Source organism: Equus quagga, chromosome 11 (genome assembly GCF_021613505.1).
Source record: "Equus quagga isolate Etosha38 chromosome 11, UCLA_HA_Equagga_1.0, whole genome shotgun sequence".
In the NCBI taxonomy this organism is placed as follows: domain Eukaryota; kingdom Metazoa; phylum Chordata; class Mammalia; order Perissodactyla; family Equidae; genus Equus; species Equus quagga.
The window spans coordinates 115,510,601-115,526,171 of NC_060277.1; the positions used below are offsets into that span (position 1 = coordinate 115,510,601).

A 15,571-nucleotide genomic window follows, 5' to 3' on the forward strand; every position below is an offset into this window, starting at 1 on the left:
ATGGCGTTACAAAATATTGAAGCATTCGGTTTCTGTTCAAAGTTCTGCAGGCTGTGGCCAGCAGGGGGAAGGAAGCCATCACGCAGGTGGAGCCTGGGCCCCTGACTGGCAGGTACATCTAACCAGGAACAAGAAGCCCTCGCCCTCGCACTGCACTGCTGCATCCATGTCCACTCCCAGTCCCACCTCACCCTGGAGATGTAGGGCTCTGCCTGCCTCGGGCTACCGTGATCCCTTGCTCCTGGGCACCCCTCTCCTGCTAGGCCCCCCACCTGCCTGCGCCCTGCAGTCCTCTGGCCGACATCCCCTGCCTCCCCAGTCCTTGTGTTCAAGACTCAGCCTGGAAAGCTCCTCTGTCTATACTCGCCCTCTGGTGATGTCCCAGGCTCCCAGCTCTGTACCCCGTGACTCCCTGGACCTGCGGCAGGCAAAATTTCCTCTTGCCCAACACGCCTTCCCACAAGTCCAGGAGCCACCTCCCACACAGCCTGACCAACCGCCCTCCCCATCCTACCCACACAGTTCCCCGGCTCAATACACGGAAAGTCACCTGCCAGGCACTCAGCCCCAACTGGGTATGTCCTAGGCACCTGCCTCTCTTGCCCCATCAGATCCATCAGCGTGTCCATGGGCCCCGCCGGATAGGTGTGTCCAGAACCGGCCCACTTCCCCCCAGGTCCTAGGCCCCACCTCTCACTTGAGGCGGCAGCAGCCTCCTCACGGTCTCCCTGCTGCCCCGGCCCCACAGTCTGTCCTCAGTGCAGCCGCAGATGATCTTCTCAAAACTCAACTCAGCTCACAGTGCCTCTCCTCCAAGCCCCTAAGCGTTCCTCATCTCACGTGGAGTCAAGGTTCACCCTTATGAGGGCCTGTGAGCCCTACTCAGCTGCCCCTGTCTCGGCCCCCTTGAACTTGAATGCTGGCCCAAGGCTCCCCAAGCACACAGGTGCCTGCCACTCCCTCCCACACCCCTCACCACCTGCAGACTTCACCCACATGTCCTCTTCTCAGGGCGCCACGTTGACCACCTTATTTAACAGGTCAGCCCCACCCACCCTGCCTCCCTTTGTCACTCAGGTGACAACGCTCTTGGGATGCTGCAGCTAGAGACTGTCCTGTTTAGGTGTCAACTGTGCTAGCTCGCCCCCGGGGCAGCCAGGTCCTAATGCCAGGGACTGCAAGGGCGCCAGCCACGTGCCTCATGTTCAAAAAGTATTTCTGAGATGAAGAAATGAATTAACTAATCATTCCATTTCTCCTCCAATGCCTTCTACTCTTGTGACTGCTAACCAGCACGGAAGAAGCTTTCCTTAAGTCCACAGTCTACAACTCACAGCTCTAATAAGAGTTAACCAGACTAACTCAGTTCGCACTATCTTATGTTTCATCTTTCAAGAGAAAAATCATTATCACCACTGAATCAGTTTTACCTCTGGCAAGTCGATAACGGACACAAAGATCTTCGGAAACAAAGGACAGGAACCTGGCCCAAGGAAATCACGAAGCCAATGCGCACTGAAGACCCTGCTTTGAGCTCTGACAGAGTAAGAGGAGGATGGCAGGGAAGGATTAAGCAAAAGCACACTGCACCCGAGAACCGTCAGGGCTCCAACTGTTCCGGAACCCACCAGACAAAGCCCACCCAGGTTTCTGGCAGCAGCCCTCGGTAGAACACCGATGCTGGAGGGTTTAAACATCAAGTTTCCTTCCTCCCAGAGACTCTGGTGCCACTTGAGGAGACTCCTCACTACTCAGATAAGTCACAACTGACTTCCCTTGATCACCCAGCTCAGGCCCCGCCTCACTGCTCTAATGACTCTAAGCTGTTTCCAAAAGTCACACCTGCCCACAATGACCAAAGTTGTTTGGTCCCCAAGAATCCCCACAGAAAACCCTCTGTAGGAAATTTCAAGAGCTCTAAAGGATGTTCTGAGCGATGGCAGCATCACAGACAACGAACTCTGAGCTTCCAGCGGGGAAGGAAGGGGTGATACGCTATGGGATGCTAAGCCTGGGCATCGGCGGGGCCTCTGCCTCTGCCGGCCACGGTTGGCAGACACAGCCACGCGTGAAAGTGCAGTCAGAAGGACAGTCGTGTCCACCGGCACCTTTCCATCCTGACTGGCCCTGCGCCTCACAGGACACCATCCTGTCTAGGGCGCTGGCGCTGTGCTGCGGGACGGTGGGCCAGGCAGTCAGGCCTACTCTGCCAGCATGACAAGTCTGTCCTTGAGAACTGCAGACCCCAGCACAGGCACACTGTACACATCTGCCCTGTGACACCTTCACCGAGAGACAAGGGGACAAGCTCAGAGCTCAGCGGCTCTCAGCGGCACCCTGAGAAGGGGCAGACAGGGACACAGCACAGGCTGACTTCTCAATCCAGCTCCTTGTCCGACATCGTGGACATGAGTCTAAAAATAAGGTGTGAGTAGTTATCCAGGGGCAGAGTAACAGTGGCTAAGAGTTCACACACTAGAGATGTCTTGGACTCAAATTAGAGCTCTGCCACTTATTAAGGGGATCTTGGGCAGGTTAGCTAATGTCTCTGGACCTCAGTTCCCCATCTGTAAAATGCAGATCAAAACTGTCTCTGTTGTGAGGGGCAGAGAAAGTCACACATGTGCATGTGGAGGCAGTTTCCATGAACACTGGCTGTTGCTATGACAACATGAGCTCAGCACATCCTGGAAGGAGACGAAGGGGACCTCGTCACCCTGGCACCTGCACCCACACAGCCCACATCCCCCTTGTACCCACACAGCTTGTCACTACTGTACACATGCAGCCCACGTCACAACTGCACACAAACAGCCCACGTCCCCCTGCACCCATGCAGCCCGTCACCTTTGCACACATGCAAACCATGTCCCCCTGCACCCATGAAGCCTGTCACCCCTGCACACACACAGACCACATCCCCCTGCACCCGTGAAGCCTGTCACCCCTGCACACACACAGCCCACATCACCCCTGAACACGCACAGCCCACATCACCCCTACACAGACACAGCCCACGTCACCCCTGCACATGCAGACCACGTCACTCCTGCACAGGCACAGCCCATGTCACCCCTACACAGACATAGCTCACGTTACCCCTGCACATGCAGACCATGTCACTCCTGCACAGGCACAGCCCACATCACCCCTACACAGACACAGCTCACGTTACCCCTGCACACATGCAGATCATCACCCTACACACACGCAGACTACATCTCTTCTGCACCCATGAAGCCCACATCACCTCTGCACATACGCAGCCTGTCACCCCTGCACACATGCAGCCAGTCACCCCGCACAGACGCAGCCCTACAACACCCCTGCACACACAAAGCCCCACGTCACCCCTGCATACATGCAGCCCATGTCACCCCTGCACTCAAGCAGCCCATCATTTTTGCACACACGCAGACCACATCACCCCCCCCTACACACAGCTCTGACAGATGTGGACTCTAGCCATAATGTGGAGGAAATCCTTTGACCAAACCCCAACACAGCAAAGACGCTCAGAAGTGTAGGCTGAGTTTCAGTGACACTGAGGGGAAATTTTGGTGGCAGGTTTAAGTGTCACCTGTCAGCTGACACATCTATATTTAAACTTATGATTACATCTTGTTTTGTTGAAGGAAATACACTTATCACAACTTGAGTTCCCAGCTCTTTCTACAGGCAATAACTCAAATTTTAACTTTGTAATACTTTTTCCTAAAATAAATAAGGGAGGAAGTGTTTATTCATTTCGGAGAAAAGAAGACACTGTGGGAATTACTCCAGAGGAAGATCAGACCTCCCCCTCATCCTTCTCCCCAGACCATCACAGAACGGAAACCTGCCCCAAGAGTTTCACTTTGATCACGTGGATACCATACAGGCAACAAAACAGTCTTCTCCTTACCAGGGGCCACTGCTTTCAGGGTGGGCGGGCAGGACAGGCAGCTGAGAAGGGGCTCAACTCTGCACACCATACCTGCCTCTGCAGAGCAAGTTCACCATCAAGCTCCTCGAGCCTTCTCTCCAGCTTCCATTTCAGGTTTTCATACTGTTCCCGCTGATGGTCAATCTCACTGTTCTTGTCACTACATATAAAACACAGCATTAAGAAAAGCTATACAGAATAGTCACCATCAGACACACGTGGTGCAGGTAAACTTCACAAACACGAACTGGCACTTTGCTTCTGTGGGGTGGCTTCCACCAGACCCGGGGGCAGCAACACTTCCCCCCACCTGGACCTGTGTGCTGCACCTGGACAGGTGACTGCTTGCAAAAGACTACAGGAAATGGGATCCAGAGACTCCCCACAGAATTCCCAAAGTGTCCAGGATACAATGCAAAGTCAGCGGTTACGCCAAGAACCAGGAAAATCTCAACTTGATTGAGAAAAGACCATCAAGAGATGCCAACACCAAGATGACACAGATGTTGGAATTATCAAACAAGGATCTTATAGTGCCACCATAAAACTGCTTCCACAGGCCATTTAGTATACTCTTCAAACAAATGGGAAAGGGAAACTCTCAGCAAAGAAAACATGACAAAGAATTACACAGAAATCTGAGAACTGCAAAGTACAATAACCAAAACAAAAGGCTCACTGGATGGGCTCAATGGCAGGAGAAGACAGTACAGAAAAGAATCAGAGAACTGGAAGACAGCACTATAGAAATTACCCTGAATATTATCAAAATAACAGAGAGAAACAGACAGAAAAAGAAAGCACACCGAGCCTCGGGAACCCGTGGGACAATAACAAAAGATGTAACGTTCACGTCACTGGAGTCCCAGAACAGAAGGAAGAAGAGGGTGGGGCTGAAAAGGTATTTGAAGAAATAACGGCTGAAAATGTCCCAAACTTGGCAAAAAGAATGGGGAGACACTTCACAAAACAACACAGAGCACTTTAAAGGTGCTTTCAACACTCAAAAATGGCCGGGAAGGAAAATCAGTATTTCCATGGAGGGCAACTCGGCCACACGTGTCACTGTGCTAAATGCACCTGCCTTGGAGCCCCAAGTGCATCACAGTGCAATTCTGAGCAGCGGAGTCTGGGAGAGCCCAGTCATCAATGTCCATACTGCAGGTGAGACGTCATCGAGACCCTTCCCCACTCCGAGAGGGGTCGACCTTGGTTAAACTCTACAGCCCTCTCCCAGGCCCCCGGGGTGGTGGTATGGGGTGTGAACAACATTACAAGCCGCACTGTTCACGTAAGTGACATGCTCACTCGCACACTGCCTCCTCCTTCAGGACTGGGAGAACCTGTAGAAGGACCACAAACATCTTGAGCTTCCCTGGGACAAACTCCTGGGACTAGTGCATCTGCGGCAGAGACCCTGGAAGCTGTACCTGCGCATCTTTACAGGAGATGTGGGCCGTCGGGCCTGGGGCTTCTGAGCCGGGGGGCCCCGCACCCACAGATGTGGGTCTCCTCTCCTCGTCCCTGAGCTGCCACAGAAAGCCACCTGATGCAGAGGGGCACCTGCTGCTATCCCGCCAGCAGCTCTGCACCCGTCTGAGGGAGCAGGCCCAGCACAGGCAACAGAGGGCCAGACAGTCACTCAAAAGGATGTGGCAGAACTCAACGCAGGACACGCAGAAGAGGTGCCACAAATAGCAGGGAGGCCATTGTGAACAGTATGTCCAGGACACCTCCACTCAAGTATAAGACATGACGTCTCCCGGGGAAAACACACCAGACCCCTCAGGTAGTTTGTACTTTTTGCCTCACCATCTTCTGGGTGAAAAGACTTTCTACCAAGAGAACACATTACCTTTGTGATTTTAAAAAAGTACTTAAATGCTGTTTACCTTGGGAAAATACATAATGACATGGAAAACTCTTCAAGATCTTATCAAGTGAAAACAGAACATGCAGGACGAATGCTCTGGCTGTGACATGCAAGGACACACACATCACACACGCAGAGAACAAACCCTGCCAAGACGCACTCGGTTCACCTGATAAGGGAAACACACGCTCTGAAATCAGGGGAAGAGGAAGCACCAGATTTGCACACGAACCTGTCTTACCTTTCTTTCCTACTGTCTCATCAAAATTCCCACTACCATGGTTGCTGAGCAGAGCTGAGGAGGAGGCTGTGACACGTGAGCCAGTTCCCAGAGGCCCAGCCAACAGGACCCTCTGACCAGAGCCTCAGGTTCTTAGTTGACTTGCCTCAAGACAGCTCACTTAGTTTTGAAATTAATATGTATTTCACATCAATAAAATAATTATAAACTCAAATATGTTTTATTACAATGCTATAGATTTGGAATTCATGGAAAAAGTTCCAAATATTTCAACCACTCTCCAATAATTCCAGCTGCATCGGAATCCAGAAAAAGATACCAAGGCATTGTCTTGTATACCTTCATTCAGTAAATGCTGACTCAGGGTGGGCGCCCAGGTAGCACAGGGGAGCGGCAGGTGCATGGAGGCTGCCAGCACCCTGGGGGAGAGCGGAGTCTGGCCGCCCTTTACCTGTGGACCCGCTCCAGCTCCAGGCGATGTTCCTGCAACCTCAGCTGGTACTGCTGCTGCGCGTCCTCCAGCCTCCTGGCCTCAGTCGCAAGCGCCTGCCTCAACTTGGCCACCTCGATCTTCAGCTCGCTCACCTCGGCCTGCCTGGCCTCCTCCAGCCCTCGGGCCTGGGCGAACGCAGCGTCATAGCGCTCCAGCTCGCGGTCCCGCTCCTCCAGCACCTGCAAGTTGTAGACAAAGTCCTCCTGCAGGCGCTGCAGCTTCCCTTGTGCCTCCTCCAGCCGGCTCTGCACCTCCTGCACAGCTGCCTCCTGCAGTTGGGAGCGCTGGGCCTGCAGTGCTCTCCACTCCTCCTCCTTGCGAACCAGCAGCTCCTCCAGGGCCTGCTCCGAGGGCAGCGGCAGCATTGCAGCAGCTGCAGCAAAGAGAAGGTGGGCATCAGGCTCAGCGGTAGTCAGGGCCTCGCCATCCTCCCACAAGACCCACCTCAGATCCCCACCTACAGCGACTGCTGTCACGAAAGCAGGGGTAGGCTCTGGGCCAGGCACCAGCTGTCTGGTCACACTGTGAATTCAGGAGAGCCACGAGGTGGCTCCCTCGGCCCAGGCCCCGAGGGTTCCTTCTGCCCTATCCTCACCTGACAGCAGAGGGGACAGGCAGTAAAGCCAGGATCCTGCAGGATGAAGAGGAAGGAACCAGAGGAAACACTGCTACCTACAAGCTCGGTTCCTTACAAGATATATGAGGCGCTCTCCCCATTCTGCAGATGAGAAAACTAAGACTGCTAAGTAGCTGAGCTAGACCTGGACAGCGGGCGGCCCTTGAGAGCCAAGCCCCTTCCCACCCCAGGCTCCTCCTCTGCAGCCAGAACTCAGTCTCCTGGAGATTCACTACCCAGGAGCAGCTTCCTTTGCTCTCTTCTTTCCAATCCATCATGGGCTGACATTTTTGGAAAACACAATAAAATAAAGTGCTAAGAAAAAATGAAATAAAGACCCAAACACATACAAGTCCAATTTTCTAATTATTAGATTCAACAGCATAAAAATACTTTGTGAAACTGCTAACAAGTGTCTAAAAACCTCTTATTCCCCATGTGTCTGCTGAGGACGGGCCACAGGGGGGTGGGGCAGTGGGGAGGGGGCTGGGGAGGGCTGCTCCTCGCCAGGGCAAGCTAGAGACATCATCATCACTGTCCCAGTCTTGTCACCTGGCAGAGAAGGGGTGGATTCTGACACGCAAAACTGCTCAGGGGGGCCTCCAAGGATTAAGAGATGCAAATTGGCCCAAGGCCGTGGGCGCTGGGTTGCCCACACAACAGGTCCAGAGGGGCGCAGGCTGTGCTGAGAGCCCGTCACCACCCGGGGGTCAGACGGCGGTGTGGGAATGATGCCCTTCTCTGAGAACGCCCAGCACCCCACCCTCTCATCGCCAGCCCTCGCTCTTTAGCTCAGTCACCCTGATCTACGATAACTTGATCTTTAAGTGTGTCCATGGATGCATCAATGAATTACAGAGAAACTGAGGGCATCGACTTTAAAAGCTTGGAATTCAGTAAAAATGGGAGTTACTGGCTTCAAATTCAGTCAGTTGCCAAGTATTTTCCCAAGCAGACGGTCAAGGAGCCCCCTAAGTGTGTCCTGAGGTCACCTCAGACCCTGTTCTCTCCCCTAATCCCTGGCACACAGAAGCTGACAAGTGTTTGCTTCACTCGTGAGCAAACCCTTATATTCTGTTATAGTGCTGGTCATCTTAACCAGGAAATGCGATTCTAGGTAATGTAATCCTCACAGACACAGTAAGAATTCCTAAATTCACTCATTTACTCATTTCACAAGTATTTCTTTAGCACTCACTAGAGGTAAGTGCTGTTCTGCCTGCTAAGGACAGACAGCTGAGGTCCCTGCACTGCCGGGCTGACATCCTTGCTGGGACAAGACAGAAGCATGGGAACAAAAGGGCAGAGGAGGTGACTCCCCACATCAAGAGTGGCTGGGGGCGGCATGGGGCTGCTCTGGACACATGGACGGGGGCGGGAGGCCCCGGCCCAGAGGGAGGGGCAGGAAGGGGCTCTGCCTAGTCTTCAGGAGGTTCACGCGTCCTGCTCTACCTGGGCCCCCTGCGCTGACTTCAGGGCGCCTGGGACCACTGGGAAACCAGGATTACGTCAGGTCAGGCTGGCCACAAAGCTCAGGGAAAGCCCCGGTGTGCAATAACGAGGCCACACAGCGACCTCCACAGTCAGGGTCCACCCACACTAACTGGACATCTAATGGCTGCCCCAGCCCCCATGCACAAACTCAGCCGACCACCGGCAGAGCTGCGTGCGTGAGGAGCTGGTGCAAGGCCTAGTGAGCCTAGTGAGTTCCGGGGCCTGACAGTCTCATCAACAGAAACCGACACACAAACGGGCAACCCACATGCCTGCACACACTCACAGGGCAAGAATCAGGATTTGAGCAAGCACACAACATTAAACGATGCCGATGCTGCTGTGATCTTAGACTAAGTGCCCGCGAGTCCTCTCTATGGTTCTCTACAGAGAGCACACGAACATCTGCGGGGTCAGTGGCCTCCCCTCCTCTGAGCACCGCTCATTAGTGCCCTGTCCTGTGCAGGCACCCTGCCACCAGGTACATCTCTTAAATGCATCGGTCACACAGCCACCCACGGGAGTTGCTCCTCTAGTACGGACATCTGATCACGTGATACTGTGCCCGTGGTTCCCAACCATTAGCAAGATGAAGTTCAACCTGTTTGGAACAGTAACAAAGACCCATAAGACGGGGCCTGGCCCTCGTGGCCCACCACAGCTCCCTCTGGATGTCTAGCCGCTCCCCAGAGAGAAACCAGCTTCTACCGTGTACCCCAGAGTCCACTGCACTCAGGACCCCAAAGGTAAACCCCCGATTGCTGCATGCTCCTTTCCTTCTTACCTCGTCACAAAACAGACTGCCCTGCTTCTGCATAAACCTCACCAGAGGACGATCCTAAGAGCCCCGAGGCTGAGATCAAACAGCTTTAACGTCACACACTCAAAATCCCATCCAATCTGTCTGTCAGCCAGCAGATGTCCCCAGGAAGCATCCGGTTTTCAGGAGGGACCACAGGAAACTTCCGGGGAAACTGTAGAGATCTCCAGGGAGACAAGGGACCCCTGTCAACTCAGCTCTGCCCACGGCATTCACAGTCTTCTAGGAGGATCCGTGGGGTCAGAAGACCTGCTGCCCCGGCAGGGGAAGGGCCAGGAGTGCGCTAGGTGATCTCATCACTTTGATTTTCTCATTTGGAAAATACTGAGCTTTCCAACTCTTTCTGTATCTAAGGAAGATGTCTACCTACCAGGCCTGAAAAGCACTTGGAAATCCCCGGGTCCTGGGAAGAAGGAAACAACTCCTTGTGAAAGCCAAGGTGTCCCACACACGGAAAACTGGCAGCTTGCAGGCCCTAACAGACACCGGCAGCAGAGGCCCCACCTGGAAGACCACCTCAGCCACCAATTAGTCTGAATGTGCCCCTGGCGTGAAGATGATGCCGGCAACGACACAGGGGAGTGTGTCACTCGCCCTCACTCGCCCAGGCCTCACCCTGAGCACAGGCCCCAGCCTCCTCCGAGGCAAAGGGAGCGATGCCCAGGGTGGGATGCTCCACATGCAGAGCGCAGTAAGAAAGAGCCTCCAAAGACATCGCTTCCACCTCGTGACGGACTCCCAGTGATCTCTCCACAAATCACAACAGGGCCAAAGACTGCCAGAGCTGCAAGGATGACCCTCAACAGCCGGCATCCTGGTTAGAGGAAGGACTTCCAGACGAAGGATGAGTCCCAAGGAAGTATGAAAGGAGCGACGTGGAAGAGAAAGAACTTCCCAAACACAGTGGGCTCTGCAGATGGGCTGGCCTTGCCCTGCTGGCACCCCCATCTCTCCAGCAGCTGGCTGCAGTGACCACACCCCAGACAGACAGGGAAGGAGCAGGTGAGGATGACTCTGCCCACCCCCATCTCAGCCCTCGCCAAGACGACCAGATTATCAGAGTAAAACATGGCACAGTCAGAGGCGAATCCAAAGGTCCCCGGATCAGCAGAGGTGACAGCGAAATTAATCACACTTCTGCTCGGCTGACCACAAATAGGGAGCAATCTGTTTCAGAATAAACATTTCACAAGTACTTAATTGGAAAAGCATCGCATGACCTCCATAAAACAAAAGCGGTCGCAGACTCCAAAAGTTACACAACAGGACCATCCGTACAGACTAAAAGTCAGTCACTAGACGCTAACGAACAAGCCAATTAGGCACACCAGCTGGTCAGAGGGACATCAAAAGGGGGGCGTTTCTTTTCATCTCCTTCCCCGGAAGGATGCAGCCCCAGATACGTTTGGCTTTCCACTCGCCACTAGGAGGACGAACCCCATCACTCCAATGAACAGGAACCTAAATCTACCTCGGTCAGGAACGTTGTCTTGTTGCTGCTCTGCAAATATATTTAATGAGCTGTATTTACAAAATATTTTCATGGGACTTGAAGGAAAGTCCAGAGGCGGCTCATCTGCTCTGCACTCAGGACAGGGAACTCGATGCTGGCACCCTCTGGAATCCCTCTGCAAGCCGTGAGAGCTAAACTCAGCCACGTCACCTTCATGCAGGGCTAGGGAGTGAAAATGACAGGCCATGGCCCCAAGGCTCTTTTCCATACTTCATTGACTGTCAAGCAGGATCCACAACCATTTGTGAAACCTGAAGTGAGAGAGCTGAGCAGAGAGATCACAGTCCCAGCACTGGCACCTGCTGGGCTGAGGGCGCCTCTCCAGGGAGGGCCTGCAGTGCCTTTGTATTTGAGTTTACATCCACCAAATCCCCTTCCCCCGCCCCAGAGAAAGGGAGTAAATGAGAAATGAAATGGAAGAGAAGTTGAATAGTCTTGTAGTTAAGAGCTTAGACTCTGCTGACTTTCACAACCACAGAAATGTTTCTTCCACATACGGAAACTGAAAATCAACAAAGACAAAACGAAATATAAGCAGAAACAAGTGAACCTAACTTATTACAAATGAATAACACAAATGCACTAAAGCAACTCCGTCAAACAGCATTTTGACTATATATTCCAAGGATAAAAACAAAACAACTGCATGCAAATACTGTAGTCTAGTTGGTAGATTAGCTTTTCACAGAAAGGTGGATTGGCAATTCTGAGACTACTGTATGCGTAGTCCAGGATTGAGCAATAAGTCAATATATTGAGGAAAATGGGAGCCAGATTCCGAGAGGAAAAGCACTCTAGACTGAACCCTGTGGTAATAGATTGGAATTGCAGGCGTCACTATAAACTGTCTCTCTTTCTCTCTCTCTCTCTATACAAACTCTGTAAACAGTTTTTAAGATACATACACGGATATGCAGATCTAGAAACGCATACCAATGTATGTGCTGTACACAAATACACATTTCCTAGCTCTGCTCACTGAGAAAGCCAAAAAGCAAAGACACTCCAGTAGCAATGAGCATACCTGCACCCACATTTGCTTTCTAAACACCACCTTCTACACTAAAAGGAACCAGCACTCCTTAGAGAATGGCTGATTCTCGGCTGGGTCGAGGAAACCACAGGGTGAGCCTGGAGCATCTTGTGGTGCCAGAAAGCAAGGAAGTGCTCAAAAAGGTTGGGGACACGGAAGCCAAACCCACTTGAAGGGGCTCCTAATGCCCAAATCTGGACAATCAGAGCAACAAGAGACAATAGCAAAGGATTATAAACACAAACCTATGGAATAAAAATATAGTATCTATACTGACATAAATAACTGAATAAACAGAAAAACCAGGAGGTTCTTTCTTACAGAAGAATTCCAACTAATCAATGTAGAAGGAATAACAGACGTGGAAAAATCCCCATTCAGCAACCATGACATCCATCATTGTTTCAGAAAACACTCACTTGTGGATGCTAAAATTAGGGAGAGGCTAATTAGTATGGTCAGAAGCGAGGTACTTCCATAGGCTCAAGTATCTCCCCACCACACAGTTACTACTTCCAAAGGGGAAAACGGTTACCCCAGGATGCAGACGCCCCCCACGGCGCCGGGGGACCAAAGCCCGCCCGAGACAGCTGCACCACGTGCCGGGCCGGCGGCCGCTTCCCACCCACGGCGCAGCGAGCGCGAGTCCTCGGGAGGAAACAGCGGCGTTCCACAGCACGCGGGCTCGCGGAAGCCAGGGAGACGGAGGACGTGCCCCGGACGACAGGCGCGAGAAGACACGCGGGCCTGCCCGGGTCCGAGGAGCACAGTCCCCGCCGCCGGCCGCGCCTCCACAGCCCCGGACGGCGCCCGGCTCGCGTCAGCGACGGCCCCCTCGTTCCCCGGAGGCGCGCGCTCTGGGGAGCTCGCCAGGGCGCTGGGGAAGGCTCTGCGGCCTTTCCGCACGCGCCCCACGACCACAGACACCCGGCACCGCGGACCACACCGCGGGCGCAGGCCGTCCGCAGCCCGCGCCGCCCGGCCTCAGCGCCCGTTCCGCCGCCCGGCGGGACGCTGGCGACGGGGCGCCGGGACGGCCGCGCTCGGGTCGCCCGGGGGGCAGGCGCGCGTCCGCCCGGGAGCCCATTCGGCGGGGCCGGGAGGCCTCGGGTCGGCCCCGGGGGGCGCCCGAGGGGCCGCGAACCCAAGGCCCGCCGCCCGGCCCGAGCCCCCGCGCCTCACCCGGGACGCGCTCCGAGCGCCGCGGGCCTGCCGCGTTGCCATGGCGACCTGAGTCCGTCGCAGTGCTCGGTGCAGCGCTCCGGGCCCGCCGGCCGGAAACGCGAGCCCCGGCGCGGGGTTCCGGGCCCGCCCCGTGCGCCGGCACCGAGGGGCGCGTGGGGGTCCCCGGCCCCCCGACTCTGGGCGGGGGTCAGCCGAGTGAGACGGGCCGCAGGCCATCGCGGAGGGGCTGGGCGGAGGGCAGACGGCCGAGGCCGCCCGGTGCGACGGCCCTCCCTCGCCCGGCTGGGCTCCCCGAGCGCGCCCATCTGGTGGCCCCGACGTTGACTTGAGCCCGGGCGGGGGCTGCGCGTGGGGAGGAGGCGGCCCGGGGACGCACCTGGGGCGGCTGCGACTGCACGGGAGGCGTGGGAGGGGGCCCGGGGCTGCACGTGGGGGGCCGGCTGCAATTGGGGGGCTACAGGGGGCGTAGGGGTGCCAGGGCTGCTCGTAGGGCAGGCGGCTCTGCACCGGGCGTGGAGCGCAGTTCCGCGGGGCGAACGCGCGAGCCCGGAGAGATGCCGTGGACCGCGTGCATCCTCCAGCAGAGACAGGGCGCGGGGCGAGTCCCCTGGTGCGACGGGAAGCAGCGCTCGGACGGGTGGGGCTGCCGCGGGCTGGCTCTGGGGGTCCCGGGAGGCTCTTGCTCTGGGCGCTGCTGCACGGTGTTGGTGTGTGAGAATTCATCCGTTTGTCTGCACTCATAACCTGTGCGCTTTTGTGTTTCTGTATTCGATTACAAGTTAAAAAGAGAAACAAAACCTCCTTTGCAGGCAGCCTGCCTCACACAGGCAGCAAGCAAACCTTTCGCCAAGGTCCCCACCCCATGCTTTGGGTCGCCCTCCAGCCGGCTCTGAGCGGCATGACAACAAGTGGAGATAAAGTACTGCTCAGCCCATCTGGCTGGTGGCACCACAGGGCTCCAATTAGTGATGGGCACAGAGGCTGGGGGACACAGTCTTCCCCCATGCCCTTGGTCCGGCCCTTCCTGTCCTCTGTGTTTTCCCCACCCGGATGGCGTGCCTGCTGCCCAAGCTGGTCCTGCCTGTGCTGGATAAACGTCTCACCCAATTAGTGGGAAGAAAGGTTCTGCTTTAGGAGGTGGCTGCTAGAGGGAGGTCAGTCCTTCAAGCCTCCTGGATAATGGCACAGACACCACGTGAAAATAGCCACGCCCTGCTGGAGGAGCCCGGAGGTCCCCGAGAACTTGAACCCACATCCCACAGGCCCTGGGCACCCTTGCTGCCTCCAGACCAGGGTAACCTGCTGTGGCAGAGCTGGGGTTCAAATCCCAGCTCCCCTCCTGCCGTATTAGCGCTTTCCAGGACTCGATTTGGTTCTCCATAAAATGGGCAAACAAGTTCCCTTCCCCGTTGTCTTGAGGATTAGAAACACCATGTGAATGACGGGTGCTGGTTCAGCCCCAGTGAAGGGGCTTGGTGGTGTGTCTCTAAACCAAAAGGACGAATAGGTCGCACCCTCTTCAATGAGGACAGATCCTAACAATGTATGTGAGCTGTGCACTGCACCATCCCTGGCCCCTGACCTTGACCCAGAGCCAACCCTAACCCACCCGACCCCAACCCTGACCCTAGTGCTAACCCTGAGGGCATCCCCAGACTCAGCATGGCCTTGCTTCCCGCGGGAGGGGCCAGCTCCTACCGCTGTTTCCTGGTGACATGTGTCTTCCAGGCCCCTCCTCCAGTCTCCCAACAACCCCAGAACTTCTTACCCTCTCACCTGAGCCCCAGCTAAGGCTTGCAGGATGCCAGGCCCAGAGAGGTGCCTTACTCACTGTCCCCCCACATCACAGCCAGCAAAATGGTGGAGGCTGCCAGGGGCCCAGGCGCTCGCCACCCTGTGAGGGGCCTCGTCACCCCTGGCCAGCCCCCACTGCCCCTCTGAGATCTTCAAACTTATCCACTCGGCCTCCCTGGGACTCCTTCTCCGTGCCCCACACCCCAGGAGCCCAACACATGCCTGTGGGAGGACAAAGGGATGTCCTGGATGCCAGTCAGGCCTGCAGACCCCTTGGCGCCTGCCATCTTTGCCCCCATCTTACTGCCCCGTCTCTGTGGTGCCCACCCCCCAGCTCAGGCCCCTCACTGCCTCATCCCCTCACTCATCTGACCAGCATTTAGTGACCATCCAGCTAGCACCCGCCGCCCTCCAGGAGCTCCTGCCTCCTGGGCCCACCAGGGCTGGCATCAACACACAGCAGCCCAAGTGGCCCCTGGGCCCAGCCTGCTCGACGGTCTCCCTACCTGCGTCTCTGCTCACCTCACTGACGCTCTCACCTAGCTCCCTGCCCGGTCTCCTCACAAGTCAGGCCAGACCCCACA

The 15,571-nt window shown here is 55.4% G+C and overlaps 1 protein-coding gene across 12 annotated transcripts in view; it reads right to left on the bottom strand.

The window, feature by feature from the left end:
- The window catches only part of CCDC57 (coiled-coil domain containing 57), a 118,975-nt gene extending 105,742 nt beyond the window's left edge, over positions 1 to 13,233 (bottom strand). For 9 of the 12 annotated variants that reach the window (XR_006890537.1, XR_006890538.1, XR_006890540.1 and 6 more), the window contains exons 1-3: positions 12,544 to 13,172; positions 6,491 to 6,905; positions 3,977 to 4,085 (exon numbers count right to left, since the gene is read on the bottom strand). Coding sequence is in view for 8 of the 12 variants with exons in the window: in XM_046675005.1 (XP_046530961.1) it covers positions 3,977 to 4,085; positions 6,491 to 6,897 (516 nt within the window). In the remaining 4 variants the exon portion in view is untranslated. The other 3 variants (XM_046675006.1, XM_046675008.1, XM_046675007.1) reach the window with 3 other exon arrangements.
- Between the last annotated feature and the right edge of the window lie 2,338 nt (positions 13,234 to 15,571).